We start from the raw sequence: 23173 nt of genomic DNA, 5'->3' as shown, positions 1-23173 counted from the left end.
AGATAAGAAGGAACAAGAACCGAGTGACCTCTACTAACAGGGGAGGCCGAAAGTAGCACAAATGAAACAGGGTCAGTTAATGATCTCAATACCTAATCCGTCCAGGGCAGGAACTCAGGAGCAGGTTTGGGCAACAGGAACAGAATCAGATCATCTCTCATTCTGGAGACTTTACTGAGAATATGTTTTTCTGTAGCTGTTCCCTTTTTTTTGGAGGAATTTCCATGTTTGTTTATTGATTTAAGATGTAATGGTTCAGGGTATGTGTGAGGGGGAGGGGCACACCAGAATATTCTGCACTACCACAGCAGAACAATCAAGACTGCTTAGTCTCAGGCCTATTTCATCCACAACCAAGTCCCTGTCCCTTTATCTCACTATTGCAGGTTCTTTATCATCCCTGCTTTATCTCTTTGTCATTGATTTTCAGTCTTCATCTACCTCTTTCTTTCCCCATTTGTGTTTTTCTCCCTCTTGTTCTGAATGCAAGCCTGATAAGTCATGGTCCCCAAAGATGAGTGTCAGTGTGTCACACGGTGGCCCTCTCTGTGTAATTGAGAGATAAGCAGACCAATATACATTAAAAACGAATAATTCCAGCTCACTGAAGCTGACAATGGAGAGTGGGGTTGAGAGAAAACTATGGGAAGTGGCTATGAGGGAGTTGAATGGGTTGTAGAGTTGTTACCGAGATCCGTGAGAGGTGGGGCTTTGTAGGATGACCACTGTGGGATACTACAAGAAGGTGTGGGCATAACAGGAGAAGAAGGCTTGATGATGTAGATGTGCTGTCAGTTGTTCTTTATTTTTTCACTGAAGAAACATTTATGGCATTGCACTTGTCTATGGAGTGCGGGATGATTGAGTCAGGCAGGAGGCTGATGCAGTGCTTGATTGTTTTGAAATGTATATGCTGTAGTTGGTGGAGTCATTGAAAAGTTACTCTGGTAGTTTGCTTTGGATGATGTGATGAGTTGTCTGTGTGTTGCATGGAGGAACTTCAGTATCATGAAGTCATCTGGAGTTTTGTTTTTCGAATTGAGCATTTATTGTGAAGAAGGTTTTTAAAGGACTAGGGTGCTAAAGGTTTAATTTCACTGGCATGTTTTCATTAGGGGCCTTCTTTTTGTTGAGTTTGTGTTGTCTGAGAGGGTGAAGTTACCTAAGAGGGTGGTGAGTTTGTTGGATGGATGAGGAGGCGAGGACTCCATGTTCTGCCCGGGAGGCATGTACATGAGATAAAAAGGTTGCGGTATGAGTTGCAGAAGTGGAACATGGCATTTCAGTAGCTCCAAGGAGGTGAATGTCTGGGATTGCAGAACCAGGATGACTTACGGAAGGCAACAAGGCTTCCTTTCTTCTTATGTGTGTGGTCCATGCGATGGATGCTGTAGCCTGTAGGTTGATCGATGTCTAGGAGGAGGGGGTGAACTAGGTTTCTGTTTAGAAGCAGGCATAAAGCTTATGGTAGGCGATGAGATCTGTGATGTCGGGTACGTGGAGTATTGCTAACTGAGAAGGTGTGGCCTAATGGCTACAGCGGGTGACCTCGAAGCTGGGGAACCCAGTTCGAGCCACAGATCAACATCCTGTGATTCTGGGCAAATCACTCAATTATTATTATTATTATTATTTAACATTTGTTAAGCGCATAGCTACCCGCAGGCATCCCAGCGCTAGTGACAACAGTCAGACGACAGCAAGAGTTCTAGATCGTATTCTGGAACGGCCTGGTCTTCAGTAGCTTCCGAAAAGAGAAATGATGGGCAGTTGAGTGAAGATGAAGAGGAAGGGTGCTCCATAATCTGGCAGTGTTATAGGAGAAAGAGCGGGCCCTTTTGATTTTTGGGACTGATGCTAAGAACAGATTGGCTGAACGAAGACATCTCAAGGGGCAATAGAAGCTGATAAGGGAGTGGTTTATTGTGGGACCTTTCCCCCAGACGGTCTTGTGAGCTATACATAATGATTTGAATATTGTGTGTTCGTTTATTGGCAGCCCATGAAGCGTTTTAAGGGCAGGCTTGGCAGAATGAGGTTTTTGGGGTATTAAGTAGCAACCAGGCTGCGCAATTCTGCACGACTTGAAGTTTCCTTTAGGTGGATTTAGGGCACCAAGGAAGAGGGAATTCCCATAGTCCAGGCGGGAGAGAACCAGCGCCTGAACCATGACTCTCCTAGCTGGCAATGGAAGACGCTATAGAATTTTCCGGATCAATCTCCCGATGCCTAACAAAATGAATGTGTCTGTAACATTACTGGTATTCATGTAAACCGCTCTGATACCTGATACCTTCAGGTCCAGTTCATGTTGTATAAAACTCCCCTCGACCCCCATAATATGACAGTGAATTGGAATGCCTATTCTGTAGTTTCAGGGTGTGTGGTAGTTCATCGGATATGTAGGAGTTTGAGTTGATGTGCTATGAGGATGCTATATGAGTGTTTGTGTTGTCTTTGTCTGGGTGTGATTGTTAGGATGGGCACCATGGGGGCTCTACAAGGTACATGATTATATCTTACCTTGTAGGTTTCAGTAGAACAGCAGTTCTGGCCCACAGCACTTCTTGGCCTAATAGCCCCAAATAAGCAGTGTGCTTGGTTGCGTCTGGATGACAATACACAGAACCGAACCAGGGTAAAAAGCGAGAACAAATTAGATGGGTCTGTGGGACTCTTTTGTTATACAGTCCATATAATCTCCAAACAATAGAGCCAGCTTACTCCATTTATTCTCTAAATAGGTGTATTGTATCATGTACAATTAAAACTAGTGCACACAGTGCAGTGCTCAAAGGTGCAGTGATGTGCATCATTTACAATGATACACATATACAATCAGGATGCCTCATAGTTCCATAAAAATTAAGTTTGATGTATATTCACTGATTAGTCTTCAACTGATTGAATATCAGACAATCCCTATTAACAATGTTGATGTTTTGACCCTACACACCATTTACGTGGGCCTCTACAGGACATTCTGGCACAACACCTCCGAGTAGTGTACATCATTCATATGCTGGGGTGCTCTTTATTAGTTAGGCTCTGGATCCCAACTTGTCTATGGAAGGAGGGTAAAATCGGATCTCAGTCCCATGTGGTTGTCTCTCTGCAGCGCTGTACGCTAACAAGTCTACTTCTGAGAGCTAACAATATGCCTGCCTATGTAACTGCTTCCAAAAAAGAAAAGTGCTTCCGCGCGGTGCCTGCTGCTATGTTCACGCAAATGCAGGGGGGGTACCTTAGGTACCCCCCATGTGCATCCCCCACCCCCCTTCACCCAGGGGGCCCATTGAAGGTCTGTATGCTTTTCCATGGCGGAAAAGCCTCCGCTGAAAAGCATACATCTTACACCATCCTAATATGGCTGGCAGTGTCTGATAGACACCGCCAGCCATGTTAAAGCTTTTCCGCCGCGGTCGGAAGGCGACCGCGGCGGAAAAGCTGCGGACAGATTTCAAGACCCACCGCCATCTATGGCGGTGGGTCTTTTGAGGCTCCGCAGCGGTTTTCCCGCATCCTCCGGGCCGGCGGTGGCTTCCGCCGGCCCGGAGGATGCGGGAAAACCGCAATCCTAATCGACCCCTATGTTCGGTCCATATGGTGATTCTGTGCTGTGCCTCCTTCAAATAATGTCTCCAACGGGAAGCTGCTTTTTAATAGCCAGCAGTTCTTTCTCATAGATCATAATACTCTTCTCTGTTTCTGAAATATTCCTGGACAAATGAAGTACTAGATATAAGGTTTGAGTTTAAACTTCCCATTCGGACAACACTGCTAAAATGGCAAATGAAGATGCATCTGTTCCACTACGAACAATAACATTACATTATGGTGTCTAAATATAGGCTCTATTGTAAATGCAGATTTTGGAATACCTGTTTTTATTCTTTCTTCCAGTGTTATTGTATCCCTTTTAGGGTCAGTTTTATGATGGGTTGCATTATTATTGCAATGTTCTGAATAATTGTCCGCAGAAGCTGGCACATCCAATTAACTCTTGGACCTCTTTGACTGAATGTGGATAAGGCCATTCCAAGACTTCCTTTGCTTTGGAAGCATCTATACTAACACCTTTCCCAGTAATTCCAAACACTAAACAGGACATGCTGGGTACTTTAAGGAGAATTTTTTTTTCTGCCTTTGCATACAAAGCATGTTTTTGAAGACCAGAGAGCAAGTTTTGAATATGATGCAATGTTATTCCACTGTATCGTTGTAGATGAGTATATCATCCTGATACATGACCATGTATCCATCCAGAAAATCACCAAAAATATTGTTCACAAAATGCTGAGCTGAAGGGCAGCTGTAGCAAGACATAGTTCAAAGAGCATGATAAGGTACTCAAAACGTCCGCGCTGCATAATGAATGTGGTTTTCTAGTACTATCACCAGATTATATTCTCCTCTTAAACCTAGCTTCAATCAATCAATCAATCAAAACATTTATAGAGTGCGCTACTCACCCGTAAGGGTCTCAAGGCGCTGAAGGGAGGGGGTGCTGCTACTGCTCGAATAGCCAGGTCTTGAGGTGTTTCCTGAAGGTGAGATGGTCTTGGGTCAGTCGTAGGTGGGCGGGTAGGGACTTCCACGTCTTGGCAGCCAGGTGGGAGAACGATCTTCCTCCGGTGGTGGTTCTGCGAATCCGTGGGACGGTGGCGAGGGCGAGGCTAGCGGAGCGGACCTGGCGGGTTGGAGTGTAGAACGTGAGGCGGTTGTTGATGTAATCGGGGCCCATGTCGTAGAGCGCTTTGTGTGCGTGGGTGAGGAGCCTGAACATGATCCTTTTGCTGACGGGGAGCCAGTGTAGATCTCCCAGGTGGGCAGATATGAGGCAGTGGCGAGGGATGTCGAGGATGAGTCGTGCGGATGCGTTCTGTACGCTGGAGTCTTTTCTGGAGTTTGGCTGTGGTTCCTGTGTATAGGGTGTTCCCGTAGTCCAGTTGGCTGGTGACGAGGGCCTGGGTGACCGTCTTTCTAGTTCTGGTCGGGATCCACCGGAAGATCTTTCGGAGCATGCGCAGGGTGTTGAAGCATGAGGATGAGATGGCGCTGACTTGCTTGGTCATCGTGAGAGAGGAGTCCAGGATGAATCCCAGGTTGCCTGCGTGGTCCGTGGGTGTCGGTTCAGTGCCCAGCGCTGTGGGCCACCAAGAGTTGTCCCAGGCGGATGGGGATGGTCCGAGGATGAGGACCTCCGTCTTGTCTGAGTTCAGTTTCAGACGGCTGAGCTTCATCCATTCCGCGACGTCTTTCATTCCTTCCTGGAGGTTGATCTTGGCCGTGGCCGGGTCTTTGGTGACGGAGAGTATCAGCTGGGTGTTGTCGGTGTAGGAGATGATGTTGAGGTTGTGTTTGCATGCGATGGCGGCGAGGGGGCTCATGTAGATATTGAAGAGGGTTGGGCTGAGCGAAGAGCCTTGGGGTACGCTGCAGATGATCTCGGTGGCCGCGGAAGGGAGGGAGGCGGACTCTCTGGGTTCTGTTGGAGAGTAACTAGGTGATCCAGTCCAGGGCTTTACCTTGGATCCCAGAGTTGTGGAGGCGGGTTATTAGGGTGCGATGGCAGACGGTATCAAAGGCAGCTGAGAGGTATAGGAGGATGAGAGCGGTTGTTTCCCCGTTGTCAAGCAGGGTCCTGATGTCGTCGGTTGCTGCGATGAGGGCTGTCTCGGTGCTGTGGTTGGCTCGAAATCCGAACTGGGATGGGTCGAGGGAGCCATTTGTCTCGAGGAATGCGGTCAGCTGTTTATTGAAGGTCTTCTCGATTACTTTTGCAGGGAAGGGATGAAGAGAGATAGGGCGGAAGTTCTTGAGGTCTTTAGGGTCCGCTGTGGGTTTCTTCAGTAGGGCGTTGATCTCTGCGTGCTTCCAGATCTCTGGGAAGGTGGCGGACGTGAAGGAGTTGTTTATGACGTTCCGGAGGCGGGGTGCGATGGTGATGTCGGCTTTGTTGAAGATGTGGTGAGGGCATGGGTCGGAGGGAGAACCGGAGTGCATGGTGTTCATAACATGGGTGGTGTCTTCAGTGCTGATGGGAGTCCAAGCGTTGAGGGTGGTGTTAGGGGGCGTTGGTTCGGTGGCTGGAGGCGGTGTCTGGGCGCCGAAGCTGTCGTGTATATCAGAGACTTTGCGGTGAAAGAACGTGGCGAGGGAGTTGCAGCGGTCTTGTGACGGTGTGATGTCGTTGCTGCTGGCGCTGGGGTTGGAGAGCTCTTTTACGATGCTGAAGAGTTCCTTGCTGTTGTGTATTATGTTGTTGTCCAGTCGCTCTTTGAATGATATCTTTTTGGTGGTGCGGATCAGCTGGTGGTGTTTGCCAGTGGCGGTCTTGAGGGCTGTCAGGTTTTCTGTCGTCTGTTCGCGGCGCCAGGTTTCCTCGAGGGTTCGGCAGGATTTCTTTGATTCTATGAGGTCGTCGGTGAACCATGTGGCTCTCCTGTTGCCGGGCTTGCCTGGAGGATTCTTCAGCGGTGTGAGGGCGTCTGCGCAGTTGGTGATCCACTGTGTGAGGTTGCGGGCTGCGTTGTTGGTGTCAGCGGTGTCGATTGGTGGGTTCTGGCTCAGTGATGTGACTAGCTGGTCTGTGGTGACTTTGCTCCAGCATCTGCGGGGGATCTGTTGCGGGCGGTGGTGGGAAGTGGTCTTTTTAAAGGTGAAGTGGATGCAGCTGTGGTCGGTCCAGTGTAGTCCGGTGGAGTGGCTGAAGGTAACGTGGCCACTGGCAGAGAAGATGGGGTCGACCGTGTGGCCGGCGTAGTGGGTGGGGATGTTCACCAGTTGCTTGAGTCCGAGTTTGGCGAGGTTGTCGAGCAGGGTGGTGGTGTTGTTGCCTTTGTTGTTCTCCAGGTGGAAGTTCAGGTCCCCTAGGAGGATGTAGTCTGATGAGGCGAGGGCATGCGGGCTGATGAAGTCGTCGATGGCTTCACTGATTGTGTGTGTGGGCCCGGGGGTCTGTAGATGAGGGTTCCTCTGAGGGTGGTCTTTGGGTCGGTGTGGATCTGGAAATGTAGGTGTACGGCGGCAGGGAGGGTATTTTCGGAGTTGGTCGTGACGCTGATGGTGTTCCTGTAGATGGTGGCGATTCCTCCTCCAGTTTGGTTGACGTGGTCCTTCCGGATGATCTTGTAGCCGTCTAGGATGGCTATGGGATTGTCGGGGGCTGAGTAGGCATTCATCCAGGTTTCCGTGAGGAAGGCGACGTCTGGCACTGTTGTATCGAGGAGGTCCTATAGTTCGATGGCGTGCTTGTGGATGGAGCGGGTGTTGAGTAGGATGCACTTGAGGTGGTTGTTTTTGTTGCCTGGTCCGGAGGGTGGGGTGCAGGTTCGGAGGCAGGTGAATTTACAGGCTTGCCAGGTGAAGGGTCCGTGGGTGCGCTTCGGGGTGGCTCGGTAGCAGGCGGATGGTCGGCCGGTGTTGAGTGCGTGGAGGGTGGCGGTGTCGTACCTCAGTCTGGTTTCTTGGTTTCGGCAGGGGCCAGGGGTTCTGGCGCTGGGCGCGGTACAGGCGCGGACGGGCGTAGACTGGCTTGCCTTTGGCGCGCCCGCTGCGCGGCCTCCATATAAGGGGCTGTGGGAGGGAGGTGCAGCTGGGAGGCGGGAGCGGGGCGGCGAATGGGGCACCAGGGGGGTGGGGCTGCAAGGGACGCAGCCGCGGGAAAGCACGAGGGAGTGGAGCATGTGGGGGGGTGACACAAAAGGCAAAAGGGGCAGTGGTGGAGAGGGCACGAGAGGCAGAAGGGGCGAAATAAACAAATAGGAAGCACCAGGAGGCAAAAATAGACAAGCACAGGCAAATCAGGCAGGCCGGACCGCGGAGCTGAAGAAGCTGTCAGGACACAGGCACAGCGGGTAGTGGCAGCGGGACAGCGGCACAGGAGGACCGTGTGGCGGCTGAGGGGGGCGACCTATTGTGGTGACAGGGTCAAGGGTAGGTTTAGGAAAATCTCATCTCTTTTGACTTGGCCCAGAAGAACTGAAATGAGGATGGAGGGTACCTATTTCTGATGGTGATGGCATTGAGTCCTCTGTAGTCAATAAACAGTCAATACTCAATCTGATTTAGATACAGATTAAATAGGAGCATCTGCTGCTGGTGCAAAAGCCCATATTAAAAGATTCCCTCAGATATTACTTTAGCCCTCATCTCTTTCAACGGCAGTAGGTATATCCTACCATGAGTTATGGGTTTCCCAGGAACCAGGTTGATGACACACTGATACTCACAATGAGGAGAAAGCATGGCCTTTCCCTACTTACCAAACACATCATCATCTTTTTTCTTGTGCTAGTTGTGAGGAGTTGTCTTCAACTGATGAAGGACAAAACATTTCAATGTCTGATTCTTTTCACAACTTTAGATTCAAGACAATAATTCTAACCTGCACGCACTTTCACCCTCCTGAGGCGGAAGCCGGGAGGTCTCTTGCCTTTCTCTGATTTTTAATCTGTTTTAAAATTGGAACTGTGTAAATTTTTCACTGTGTTGCACCTGATCGTAATAGGTGCCTGCGACCCCCCTGTTGACCCCCCTTGCGCCCAATAGTGCCTTAGACCACTGTTACCCCCTCCTTTTTCGATCCGGACCTGCTCTCGGCCGAGTGTTGACGCCGAGAGCAGAGTACCGGTTTTGGCGGCCATCTTGGGTCAGGCTGTCATTTGTGACGCGATTCCAAGCGCCATAAAAGGGACGCGAATGGAAGAATGCCGGTAATTCTAACCTGCACGCACTTTCACCCTCCTGAGGCGGAAGCCGGGAGGTCTCTTGCCTTTCTCTGATTTTTAATCTGTTTTAAAATTGGAACTGTGTAAATTTTTCACTGTGTTGCACCTGATCGTAATAGGTGCCTGCGACCCCCCTGTTGACCCCCCTTGCGCCCAATAGTGCCTTAGACCACTGTTACCCCCTCCTTTTTCGATCCGGACCTGCTCTCGGCCGAGTGTTGACGCCGAGAGCAGAGTACCGGTTTTGGCGGCCATCTTGGGTCAGGCTGTCATTTGTGACGCGATTTCAAGCGCCATAAAAGGGACGCGAATGGAAGAGTGCCGGTAATTCTAACCTGCACGCACTTTCACCCTCCTGAGGCGGAAGCCGGGAGGTCTCTTGCCTTTCTCTGATTTTTAATCTGTTTTAAAATTGGAACTGTGTAAATTTTTCACTGTGTTGCACCTGATCGTAATAGGTGCCTGCGACCCCCCCTGTTGACCCCCCTTGCGCCCAATAGTGCCTTAGACCACTGTTACCCCCTCCTTTTTCGATCCGGACCTGCTCTCGGCCGAGTGTTGACGCCGAGAGCAGAGTACCGGTTTTGGTGGCCATCTTGGGTCAGGCTGTCATTTGTGACGCGATTCCAAGCGCCATAAAAGGGACGCGAATGGAAGAGTGCCGGTAATTCTAACCTGCACGCACTTTCACCCTCCTGAGGCGGAAGCCGGGAGGTCTCTTGCCTTTCTCTGATTTTTAATCTGTTTTAAAATTGGAACTGTGTAAATTTTTCACTGTGTTGCACCTGATCGTAATAGGTGCCTGCGACCCCCCTGTTGACCCCCCTTGCGCCCAATAGTGCCTTAGACCACTGTTACCCCCTCCTTTTTCGATCCGGACCTGCTCTCGACCGAGTGTTGACGCCGAGAGCAGAGTACCGGTTTTGGCGGCCATCTTGGGTCAGGCTGTCATTTGTGACGCGATCCCAAGCGCCATAAAAACGGGCAGAGATGACTCCGCGCAGCGGACGCGATCAGCGGGAGCGCCGGATCTGCGCCGGAGTCGTGCCAGAGTCCTGCCCGTCTGCGCCCGTCCGCGCACGACCGGGTACAGGGTTTAGGGACTCTGGTACACGCACCTGCTATTCCTCAGGGGATCTCCGAGTATTGAATTCTGACAGCTATACACTATCCCCTGCCATATGTGCTACCTTGGAGGAATTTAACATCCTGCACATACCTAGCGGTAAGAACTCTAGTCCCCTAACCCCCCTCAAGCTAGCCACCCTTAACACCAGGTCATTGCAGAAACATCACCTGGAAATCTATACCCTTTTACAAGACGAGACTATTGACTTCTTGACACTCACCGAAACCTGGTTGAGCGATGCCTCTTCCCCGGATATCATCGCCGCCCTCCCCGGTGGGTATGATATGATCTGGCACAACCGACCAGAGGGGGCCCGAGGTGGGGGTGTTGCAACGATCTTTAAAAGGAAGTTTACGGTAACAAAAATCCTATCGGAGACCATAAGTTCCGTCGACATATTAGGGATAAAAATCACTATGAACAACTCCTGTTTTACCATCTTAACAGTGTATTGTCCACCCCAAAGTACCTCAAAATTCAACGACCTCTTTCTCCCTATATTATCAGACCTATGCACACGTTACAAAAGCATCCTGGTAACTGGCGACTTCAATGTCCACTGGGATAAAAGCGATCAAGATCCGTTAGTCCAGAAATTACAGACTACTATGACCTCTCTTGGTTTAGTACAACTTGTGGAAGCTCCAACCCACAAAAAAGGCCATATTCTTGATCTTATCTGGTCTTCCATGCCAAAGGCGGTCATTACAAGTATTACACCCTGTATCTGGTCGGATCACCACCTAATATTGTATGACGTACCGTTAATCAATTCCCAGGCTAAACTCCCTTTAAAAACTAAAAAAGTGCGCCAATGGAAAAAAGTGAATTCTGACACCCTGGCCCAAACTCTGCCCAAATACAAACAGACGCCCATAGTCTCCCAAGGTGAGTCTGACCTTGACTTAATGTATGATGCGATAACGACTACTCTCAGGAAATCAATCGATGAGCTAGCCCCCGAAAAGGTACAAAGAGTAAAGGGTGCACAGAAAGGAGCCCCTTGGTTCACCCAAAGTTTACGCGAACACAAAAGAAAACTTCGCTGCCTTGAAAGATGCTGGAGGAAATCCAAAAAGGACACCGATAGGGAACTATATAGAATGTCGTTTCACACATATAAAAAGTCTATCGTCTTAGCTAAGAAGGAGCACTACGAGACACGCATAAACAACGCCACAAACATCCAGAGGGAAACCTTTCAAATCCTGAAGGAGCTAAGTGTGAAGGAGGATAAGATCGACATCTCGATCAACTGTGATACCTTTCAAGGATACTTCCTCGAAAAAGTTGCGATTATCTTGTCCGATATTAAGAAGGATAATCCAGTCTCACACATCGAACAACTGCCTCCTTTAAATCCCCCAACCCCTATCTTTACTAGATTCCCCGAAATTGACCCTACCATCTTGAGTCAACTTGTAGCATCCACCAAGTCAGGCTCCCCTGCCGACCCGTGCCCACCCGACATTCTCCGACTAGCAATCCCGATCCTAGAGGATCAGATCTTACACCTTCTAAACACCTCACTAGCTACTGGCACATTACCAACCTCCTTTAAAGAGGCACGCGTCAGACCCCTGTTAAAAAAGCCCGGGGCAGATCCATCCAGCCTGAAGAACTACAGACCTATCTCTCAGTTGCCATTTCTGTCAAAAGTGTTGGAACAGCACGTGTTAAAATCTTTGTCATCCCTCCTGGAATCTCACCATCTTCTCCAGGAGCGGCAAGCTGGCTTCCGTGCCCACCATAGTACAGAATTGGTAATGCTGTCTGTGCTGGACGAGCTTAGATGCATGGCTGACAGTAAAAAGCCAAGCGCAGTGATATTATTAGACCTTTCAGCGGCGTTTGATACTGTCAGCCATGCATTGCTTCTGGGCAGACTGGCTCGGTTTGGGATAGGAGAGCAAGCCCTTGAATGGCTAACAGCCTTCTTATCTGGGAGGACGCAGAGAATCCAGGTAGCAGATCAGGTCTCCGATGAGGGTGCCTTATCTTGCGGAGTCCCGCAGGGCTCTGCACTCTCTCCACTCCTATTCAATTTGTACTTACAGCCACTGATAGAGTCCCTGGCAAATATGAACTGTAAAGTTTTCAATTATGCCGACGATACTCAGCTGCTGCTGAGTATCGACAATACACCGTCGGCTCAGTCCATGGTCCAAGGCATATTACGATTTACAGTAAATTGGATGTCATCCAATTTATTGAAAATCAACCCAGACAAAACGGAGGTTCTTGTGGTTTCAACCTTGACCTCCCCCTGGAATGATTTGTTTTGGCCACAAGAACTCGGACCCACTCCAAAACCATGCACTAGCGTTAAGAGCCTCGGCATGAAAATCGATCAGGAACTCTCGATGGCCAACCAAGTGTCCGCTGTAGTTGGTTCTTGTACCAACTTAATCAGGAAACTGCGGAAGCTTGTTCCCTTACTCTCACGGAACATGCTTCGAACCATTGTCTCAGCCACAATAGTGTCGAGAATCGATTATGGCAATGCGCTATACCTTGGCCTCCCAAAAAATCTATCCAATCGTCTTCATGTCACTCTGAATGACGCAGCGCGCCTGATATTTGGAGTGCCAAGGCGGACTCATGCTTCTCCTTTGCTCTATAGGCTTCATTGGTTGCCTATGGTGCAAAGAGTTGAATTTAAGAGCATGTGCATCTGCCACAAAGCAATCCACGGACAGGCGCCAGCTTATATAAAAGAGAGACTCGAAATATACGAACCTAAGCGCGCCCTGCGATCCTCCGGTTCTTTCCTGCTGTCCTGCCCACGCTTTAAGCTGGCAACTAAAGGAGGCAGATCCTTTTCAGTTCAGGCTCCGATCATCTGGAATAAGCTACCGGAGGTGCTTCGCAGAGAGTCCAACCTTCTCCACTTTAGGAAGTCTTTGAAGACTCTACTCTTCAAAGACGCATTTACTTCTTAGTATCTGGTTATTAGCTCCAGAATCCTCATATATTCATCTTGCTTCCTGTTGCTGCACTTGGTTAGTGGCGCTTTGAGACCTGTCGGTGAGTTGGCGCGATACAAAACCCAGTACAAATACAAATACAAATGTATTTTACAATATGCAAGGTCAACTGTGATGGAAAAACTTCCCAGTTGATTCATAGATTATAGATCCTTGAAAAGGCTGTACCTGCAAATTCAACTGTGATGGAAGAGCTACACAGTTGAGTCTGGATTATAGATCCTTGACCAGGTTGTGCCCAACACAGTACGGATTGATTGAACATCTATAAGATCAAACTTAATTTGTTCCACATATCAAGAGCTATTGTAAGAAAATAGTGATGTGCCATCAAGTCTTGCTATTCTTTCGGGTATCACTTTTTCAATATGTTGGATATACTTCTTATCCTAAAAGGGGTTATCCATAAAACATCATGAGACCCCAGAATCCACTGTTCTAACCCCCATAAAAATGTGAAGCAAAAAGCCTGCCATGGTGAACAGAGAGGTTTTTTGCAACACCCTTGGATATTTATTGTTACAGAAGCCCCTCAAAGTATGTCTATGCTGGAAGAGCTCATGCAGATTGGAGTAACAATGAAACCTCTTACTGGAGAAGAGAAAGGGTGAAGGAAAGTATGGTTATGCTCATACTGCAGAAAGATTGGAAATTATGTCCAATCCTGTCCCCAGATTTAGGGAGATGGACCTGCTTGCTCCTAGGAAAAGGATAAGTAATGAGAAATGTAATCTCTGAAGTGTCTGTTAATTACACAACTCATTTCCACCTTCAAGTGTTAAGCACCAGGCCTCGATGCCCTCTTACTTTTTACCTTAGTGGATTCCGGGGCCATCTCATTCAGTAAGTGAATAGCACTCTACGGAAGTCTTACATAACAAAGTGTCACTAATGCTTGTTTCCCTATATTCTTACAGAATGAAGAGAGGTGAACTCTTTGACTACCTCACGGAACAAGTCACTCTCAGCGAGAAGGAGACCAGGTAGGAGAAGTTCACAGAGTTGTCATGATTCTGTTCATATCCATATATGAAAGACATTAAGAAAGAGAAGAGCATCTGATTTTTATCAGTAAATTGGTGTTAACGGGTGGGATACCCAATAATAAATCTCCCTGGAAATCTACTAGAAGGGAAGGGTGAGGGAGTTAAGGAGTTACAGCTGACAGAAAAGTAACAGTAAGAAAGACGGATAGTAAACCAGACTGAAAACAAAAATAAATATACATATTTACCAAGATAAATCTCCTCAATCTAGACAAATAGTAAATTTGCATCAGCAGATTCAAAATATTTGCAAATTTGAAAGTACATTTTGAACTTTAAAAATTTCACATTTTGTTAAAAATAAACAATCTTAAAATACAATTTACGCCTGAGAGATGTAAGTGCATTCTTGAAGTTTATATCTTTAAATATAATAATTTATTAGTTCTTACTTTGAATAAAAACTGTCAGTCCACTTGCCGTAACTGACTCTGGTAGCGTCCATGTTTGGCACACATTTGTACTATTTGGATTTTGGAGTTCTTAATTTTCTTTTTTATTTCAGTGTTTTTATTTTTAGAAAGAAAAGTCAATGCTGCATACCAAACAAAATTTAAAGGACAATCCTGACAATTAATATTATAGCATGAAGAAAGTATACATGAAAGAATTGTTTGATATCCTCACTTCTTCAATGAAACATGAAATAAAAGTCATAGTGACACTTAAGCTTCCCTACAAATATTAAAATGGCTAATTTCTTCTGCCTTACAATAATTGTTATTAAAACGGCACCCAAGGATGGGGTAAATATGTAACTAGATAATAATCTTTTGCATAAGGGTTCTGACAGATTAGCTTCTTATCAAGAAAACATCCAACTCAAAATCACATTATATTACAGTTGTGAAAATGATTGTAAAGATTCTAGCGGCGAGCTTCCATCTGTTTCATACTAATGGGCTATTCTTCATGCTAAGCATCATGGTTTTAGAATAACCTTAGTTGAAACAAGAATAAAGTAAAAGGAAAAAATCAGGAGACAAGGATGGAAGATGAAAGAACAGAACACCATCCTAGTCACTTAAGTAATATTCCTCAAATACATGAACACCGCTTCACCCTATCACACAGGTTTGGGAATCATTTTTTCCATCAAATCTATTTCCTGATATTTAGATTAACTAAAAGGAAAAGTATTCAAGTATGAATTCAGGGACTTTCACATATTGTAGATTAAAGACGAATGTATCAGAAACTTTGTTCCCTTTCAATTTAATGGGAGATTCTGTTAGCAATCGTGTCTGATTCACACCTTATCCAGGTAGAACACCCAAGAGCACCACGCATGGTGTGAGAGCCTGGTTGTCCTTTTTTAATAACATAACATAGTTTTAAGCACCACTGCAAGAAAAATGTGAAACAGAATGTCCATCCTGTGAGTCAAATTCTTTTGGGGTGCCTAAAATACTCCAAATGTCACCCATTTTGGATTTATAGTGAACATAACCCTGAAAATATTGCTGTGCTTTCTTCAATCTTCTTCCGAAAAGGTCTGATTTTGAAGCATTCATCCCACATCTGAAGAAATGATCTGCACTTGTCCCTAGATTGCCTGCAGTGTCATTAGTAACAATTTTGATATTAAACATTTTCTAGGTATACATGATGCTCCCCCATGACGCTGAATGTGATCAAGAAAGTGTGGATACAATTAAGGTAGCATTGACCAGCTGACCTGAGCATTGCCATATAGAATCAGCAATGGGAAGTGACTTGCAGGGACACATTAGCATGCACACTGTACCCAAGTCTGCAGTTTACTCAGCAAAAGATGACTTTAAACTACAATTCATATTGTTATTGGCATTTGCATACCACTCAATCTACCTTTGGTGTGCAGTAGTGGCTGCTTACTGGACAGTAGTGTTCGGGTGGTGGTGGGTTAAAAAAAGAGAAAAGAGGAAAAAGAAAGAAAGAAAGAAAATTCCACTTACCTTCCTGGCGGCAACCTCACCTCCGTCTTCGGCTCAAAACCATTGTCTGGGCTTGTGCCATTGGTTGTGTCCTACGAAATGAGTCACACTTCCATATAAACACTACACTATGCATGCACGCTTGAATAACTCGTGACTCCCTGTTTCCATTCAACCTGTGACGTCAGCTATACGCTGGTGACATTGGTGATAATGCCCTGCATGTGGGACACAAGCCTGAAAAATTCTGCATACAATGCAGCATCGAGAGCACCTTTGGGACATTCAAACAATAAATTGAGTGCTTATATTATGAGCTCTGCAGGAGAGAAATGCTGCAGGCATGAGCCTTCTCATACATAGTGACATACAGCCTGATTCATGAACCGAAATTGCGCTCGCAATAGCTGCGAAAAAGCTATTGCGAGCGCAATAGTCAAAATCGCTATTCATGAAGGAAATAGCGAAATCGCTAAGCCAGAATAACGAATACGCAAATATTTTCGCAGATTCCCGGCAGTTGCCCAATTGCGAATTGGAAATAGCGCGGAACCACGGAAATTGTGAAAAAAATTGCGAAACCGCAATATAATCGCAATCGCTATTCAAGAAAAATCGCTAATACCGAAAATCCCGTAAATCGCAATTAGCGAGGCGCATTTTAAGGACAACCCAAAGCAGGTGGTAACCATCAAAGCCCCTTAAATTTTTTTTTTGAAAAACCGTTACCCAATCAGGAACAGGTGCTGGCCTGACCAAACACACTTAAGGAGATGCTGCAGCAGCATTAGGATTCTCACAATGCCAGGACTCTACATGGTGGTCAGGCGGCGAAGGCTACAGCGAGCAGCACGGAGGAGACGCAGAATCCAGGAGAGGATATTCCGCCAGCGGGTCACCCTGCTGGGCCAAACCAGAGAGCAAATATATGCAAAGTACCACCTGAATGGGGCAATGATTATCAAGCTAATACAGGACCTTGACCCCCTGATGCAGCACCCAACAAGGCGGACCAATGCCGTGCCTACACATGTCCAGGTATTGTGTAGCCTGCACCTCCTGGCCTCCGGGAGCTTCCAGGGGATAGTTGCGGCTGCTGGGGGGATATCCCAGCCCACCATGTCCCGCTGCCTACGGAGTTTCCTTGACGCAATGCTGACCCAGCTACACCAGCACATCAAATTTCCCACCAGCCAACAGGATTTGGATGTGACCAAGCAGCAATTCTACAATGTTGCGCAGTTCCCACATGTGATAGGATGCATTGACTGTACTCACATCCACATCTGCCCACCAGCTGCAACGGAGTACATGTACCGCAATCGCAAGTCCTACCACTCCCTCAACATCCAGATGGTCTGCAATGCTAAGTCATACATCACGGACATGTGGCACAGTACCCGGGAGTACACATGACTCCTTCATATTCCGGCACAGCGGCCTCCACACACGACTGGCCAGGGGAGACTTTGGTGAAGGACACCTACTTGGTAAGTACACTTGCCCCACAATGTCACACTGTGATGTAGTATCTGCGCTGCACAGGCACTCACCCTCTGCTCCTCTCATGCAGGTGACAGTGGCTACGCCCTCCGTGAATACCTCCTCACCCCATACCTCAACCCTGCGACACCACAGCAACGGCTTTACAATGTAGCACACATACGCACAAGGAATTGCATTGAACGGACATTTGGGCTACTGAAAAGCAGATTCCGCATACTGCACAAGACTGGTGGGGCCATGTACTACAGTCCTGATGTGTGCTGCCGCATTGTGGCTGTGTGTGCAATACTACACAACATTGCTACCAAGCGCAGGATACCTGTAGAGATCTCTGGCAGTGAGTCGGAAGGGGACGACCGTCCACCTGCACATGTGCGTCATGCACGCGGGGAGAACCCAGCTGAAGGACACAGACGCCGCAACCACATCACAATGAACAGTTTCTAGTGCACCCACTCCCCTCACCCAACAAATCACAATTGCATGCCAATGGAAATAATGACAGGAGGCCGATGTATGATGCAGGAATAAATATTATTGTTAAATGCACAATAATAATGTTATGTCTCCATTCATCAAATGCTAGCAGGATTGCGCCATACTGCTCCTAACAAAACACTGGACATGCTTGTATAAGCAGCATGTCCCAGACAATGTACATGAAACTCAATTGCGCCTCCAGCGCGCAGCACCCAAACGCCTCTCTTGCTCTTCCTCTGGTACGGCACGTGTCCCTGCAGTGGGCCTGGTGCTGCGGCATAACACGCCAACCAGTGAGGCAGACAGGCTGCTGACACTGGAGGTGCCCTCACTGGTGTCGTCCCCCCCCATTGCCTGGCCCAGTAGGATGGAGTGCCAGCACGGCAGTGGTGACCTGCTCCAACACTCGTCCAACATCCTCAACGCATTGGATCAACTGCTGCTGCTGCGCCAGGGACCGTCATGAGAGCTGGGAGGTGGCATTCCCGATTATATAGTTAGAGCGGTTGTAGGCTGACAGCCGCGTAAGAAGCTGCCGGTGGCGGCGGCGGGCGGAGTTGCGCTGCGATATGAGCGCAGCAGTGTTGGCCTCCATGGCTGTCGTCATGCGCTCAATCCTCACGCCCACATTGGCCACATTGCGGCCAATGTTGTTTAGCTGCAGTTGAATAGCCCCTTGCCGTCGTGCCTGCAGTTGGTGTATGCGTAGCATCTGGCGCTCAATGCTCAGGCCTGGCACGCGCACAGCCATCCCCCTCCTGCCGCTGCGTGCTGTGTTCTGCTGGCGATCCCTGCCATGCCTGCTCTGCTGGCTGCCCACAGTGGGTGTGCGCACTGTCACCACAGTAGCTGCACCAGATGTAGATGGTCCAGCTTGCGGTGGAGTTGTGGTTGTCAAAGGTGCTGCGCCGGATGGTGCTGGCGCAGTTGGTCTTGCCCTGGCTGCGGGGATAGGTGCTGCGCCTGATGGTGCTGGCGCCGTTGGTCTTGCCCTGGCTGCGGGGATAGGTGCTGCGCCTGATGGTGCTGGCGCGGTTGGTGTTGCCCTGGCTGCGGGGAGAGGTGCTGCGCCTGATGGTGCTGGCGCAGTTGGTGTTGCCCTGGCTGCAGGGAGAGGTGCTGCGCCTGATGGTGCTGGCGCAGTTGGTGTTGCCCTGGCTGCAGGGAGAGGTGCTGCGCCTGATGGTGCAGGAAGTGTCGGTGTTGGCACCTCCTCGGCATCCTCTCGTGCATCGTCAATGAACAGCCTGTCGCTGCTGTTGTCAGCACCACCTGTGGGGGGAATAGGACGTACATTAATTGCATGTATCTGTCACACGTGCAGTTGCTACATGCATGCTGGATGACATTCCCTGCCTGGCTTTGGCATTGCGTACTTTGGGACATGTGAGGCTGCATTGGGGTTCTTGTACATTGTGGGCAGACTACATGTCCCACAATGATTTTGGGCATGACCTAATGTGCATGGTTTGCATGACTTGGGATGAATATGGGAGGCTATAGGGCCATGGCCATTGTTAGGGGACAGGGTCGCAGTCGCATGCCACTTACCTTGGCTGTCTTGGCTGGGTCGGGATGAGTCCAGATTGACGACCCCTATGCACGCCTCTGGCTCCAGAGTGTCCTCCACGCGGTCCGCCATGGGGGTGTTGGGAGGGACTGTTGGATCTCCGCCCCCAGTAGCCTGGGTCTCGCCCAGCCTCTCTGCCACCCTCTCCTTGCCACGACCTCGGAGGTCGTACCACCGCTTTTTCAGCTCATCCAGTGACCTGTGTGTCACGCCCACAGCGTTCACTTTAGCAGCTATCCCAAGCCAGATACGACGTCTCTCCACCTCCGGCACCCTCCTGGAGTCCTTCCCAAATAGTTTGGAGTGGTTATCAACCACTCCCTCAATGAGGTGCTCCAACTCCTGCTCGGAGAACTTGAGCTTCCTCTTGCGCCCGGTGTCACTGGGCCCTGGTGCTGGCTCCTCTGCCATTGCTGCAGTCACAAATGGGTGGGATTAGCAGGTTTGGAGGTGTCCTGGAAGGAGCTCTGTTCAGCTGCAGCCTCGAGATCAGCCTCACAGTACTGAATGGGGGTGGGAACTGCCTGCTTCCTGGTTGTGATGTCATCACTGTGCTCGAAAAGCGAATTCCTGTTTTTGCGATCTCGCTACTTGCGAGATCGTATTTTTCGATCTCGCAATAAGCGATCTCGCTAATAGCGATATCACTAAATCGACACGGATTTTGAGGGTAATTGCGATTTTTCTGCGATTTTAGTAATTCGCTAACGCTTTTTGCGGCCGGGAGCGATTCGCTTTTTTTTCTCTCTAACTATGATGAATGCTGATCTGCGCTTTTCAAATTGCGATTCGCTGTAAATCGCTATTTGAGAATCGCAGATTCCCTTTTTCATGAATCAGGCTGATAGTCATCAAAACATAGCGCACTCTCCTGGACGGCTAAGGGCTGGGCCACTGTTTTAACTGTTCACTCAACAAGCTCCCATGCCTGCTTTCCAGAGACGCTATGAAGGGCACTCTGGCCTGTTTCAGAGTGTGTCACTGATATCAGCAGACTCTCACCTGCTCTGCGAGTGTCTCTCCATCCTGGGTACTTTACGCCTGTTCCTACCATTTTTCCTCAGGAGTCTAGGAGACTGTCACACATATTTTCTATGACTGTCTCCATGTTATATGGATACCATTCGGTGTGTGGCCCTTGTGGGTGCCTCAGTGGGCCCAGCCAACGCAGTGATGGTATGAAAAGTGCTGGAAGGCGCAGGCTGCCCTCGGACAGCCTCTTTTATGTGAATCCTAGTCCCTGTGGCAGTGGAGGCAGGCAGGCCCCTATCATGCACTGTAATTGTATGATAGTTAATGTATCAATTAAATAATCCTCCTGAGGACACGAGTCAGGAGAACACTCGTGACTCCAGGCATGCATGGAACCAGCACGGCCCTCCAGTCCCACCCGCGGCTCCTCTTGAGCCAATCTAGACGCTGCTCTCTTGCTGTTTGTGTTAGGAAACAGCATGAGAGCAGCACGAGGATTGGCTTCATCAGGCACTACCAATGTTCGTTAGTAGACTTGGGGGCTGTGGCAGAATTTGCCCGTGGGCTCCTACATTGCGCATGTAGGTGAGAGTTGATTTGATTTGATTTGAATGGGGATTTGTAGTGCGCAACTTTGCCCGAAGGCGTCAAGGCGCAGATGATGGAAAATAGCCAGGTACATATATAGGGAGTATAGGAGCCTAAGAGTAGGCTTCAGTGAAGAGCAAGGTTTTAAGGCCCTTTCGGAAGAGGACAAGAGATTCTTGGTTCCTGAGTTCCAAGGGGAGCTCGTTCCAAAGTCTAGGAGCGAGGGAGAAAAACGCCTTGCCTCCCCATCTCGCTTTAGCAACTCGAGGGACGGTTAGCAAATTCTGGCTGGCAGAGCGCAAGGCCCTACTAGGGGCGTAGGTTGACACTAGGGACCTGATGCCCTCAGCACCAGCGCCATGAAGAGCCCGGTAGATAATGGTCAGGATCTTAGATTTTATCCTGGCATACACAGGGAGCCAGTGAAGATTTTTCCTGATCAGGGTTCCTGAAGAATGTCTGGGGGCATTGACGACAATGTGTATACAACAAGAGAGGAAGGGAACGCTTGGCTACTCTCCTACCCCAAAATTAATAACTATTAACAACAAAAGAGAGCCTACAAATAGTGAATTGTTAAACGACAATGTCTAGGATGAGAAACAACAACACAGTGAAGAATTAGTTTAATTGAAAAGGCCAAAAAACAAGGGTTATAATGAAGAAAAAAATTATTTTCTAAAAAGAACCCTCACTCACCCTAGTGGTGACATGCTTCATCATGGGGTTCGATCATAGATGGGGCAGACTAACCCCACCTATGTGCTTCAACGCCTGCGAGTGCAGCGGAGCAGGTATGTGAAAAAAGTGATAGAAGTGATCTGTGGTGAAAAAAGTGTATATTAAAAGATCACAGCTGTGCCTCAACAAACTTTATTAAAGGCCAGTTGTTCACAATAAAAACAGTGAAGTTACTAGAATGTATATTAAAATTCCAGTGACTTGATGTGAATGGTCAACATGTTTCTGCTGGTTAATGTCAATTTGACTCAGCTTTCATCAGGACCGGAAAAACAAAGAAAAAATGTCCTACGGGGGTCCACACACACTAAGGCGTGCCCACACCGTTAGGACTCCATTCTAGTAACTTCACTGTTTTTATTGTGAACAACTGGCCTTTAATAAAGTTTGTTGAGGCACAGCTGTGATCTTTTAATATACACTTTTGTCACCACAGATCACTTCTATCACTTTTTTCACATACCTGCTCCGCTGCACTCGCAGGCGTTGAAGCACATAGGTGGGGTTAGTCTGCCCCATCTATGATCGAACCCCATGATGAAGCATGTCACCACTAGGGTGAGTGAGGGTTCTTTTTAGAAAATAATTTTTTTCTTCATTATAACCCTTGTTTTTTGGCCTTTTCAATTAAACTAATTCTTCACTGTGTTGTTGTTTCTCATCCTAGACATTGTCGTTTAACAATTCACTATTTGTAGGCTCTCTTTTGTTGTTAATAGGCATTGACGACAAACCTCGCTGCAGCGTTCTGGACTACTTGCAGGCGATGGATTAGTTTGTTGCTCATGCCAAGATTTAAGGCATTGCAGTAGTCCAGGCGCGAGGATAGGAGGGCAACAGAAACAAGTTTCTGGGCGTCAGGGGAGAGGTAGTGGGTAAGCTTTCTTAACACCCTTAGGATCCCGCAGCAGGCTGAGACCGTTCTGTTAACTTGCTTGTCAAAGGCAAGTGAGGTGTCAAATATGACTCCCAGATTACGGGCGACGGGAGAAGGCTGGGGGCATGTTCCCAGTGTCTGTGGCAACCAGTCGGCTGACCAAACCTCCTTGTTTCCACCAAAGACAAGGATCTCAGTCTTTTCCCCGTTTAACTTGAGGAAGGTCGAGGCCATCCAACCTGCCACAGCTTCCATGCAGTTTCTAAAGTTTAGGGCCGGGGTCTCGACAGATTGCGACAGAGAGACCATGATCTGGGTGTCATCGGCGTACGGGAACACTTCCAGTCCAAGTTCAAGTGCACATGTTGGGCTGATCAGAGCAAGGCACCCATCCAACCCGACATGCGCACTTCACACCACAGAGACCCGGAAGCTAAACTGTCAATGATTCACGCTCTCCCCACCCTCTACGTCCGCCTGCAGCCCTAACTCTCCTGCTGAAGACAAACTGCCTAGGCCATGTTGCTCACTACGGCTGAAAATCATGGAATCAAAAGTAAAGTAACCATTTAATGTAGGGCCTGGGGCAACAAACAAAAAGGGGGGCAATACCCTCATGTCCCAATAAA

At 48.2% G+C, this 23173-nt stretch overlaps 1 protein-coding gene across 1 annotated transcript in view; it reads left to right on the top strand.

Annotated features, from left to right (window-relative positions):
• The window catches only part of PHKG1 (phosphorylase kinase catalytic subunit gamma 1), a 222700-nt gene that overhangs the window by 143768 nt on the left and 55759 nt on the right, over window positions 1-23173 (top strand). Inside the window, exon 5 of the mRNA XM_078683552.1 lies at window positions 13766-13831. Coding sequence (XP_078539678.1) covers window positions 13766-13831 — 66 coding nt within the window. The remainder of the gene's footprint in view (window positions 1-13765; window positions 13832-23173) is intronic.

Source organism: Lissotriton helveticus, chromosome 3_1 (genome assembly GCF_964261635.1).
Source record: "Lissotriton helveticus chromosome 3_1, aLisHel1.1, whole genome shotgun sequence".
Classification (NCBI taxonomy): domain Eukaryota; kingdom Metazoa; phylum Chordata; class Amphibia; order Caudata; family Salamandridae; genus Lissotriton; species Lissotriton helveticus.
Note: the sequence above shows the minus strand (reverse complement) of the source record. Positions and strands in the feature narration are given on the sequence as shown.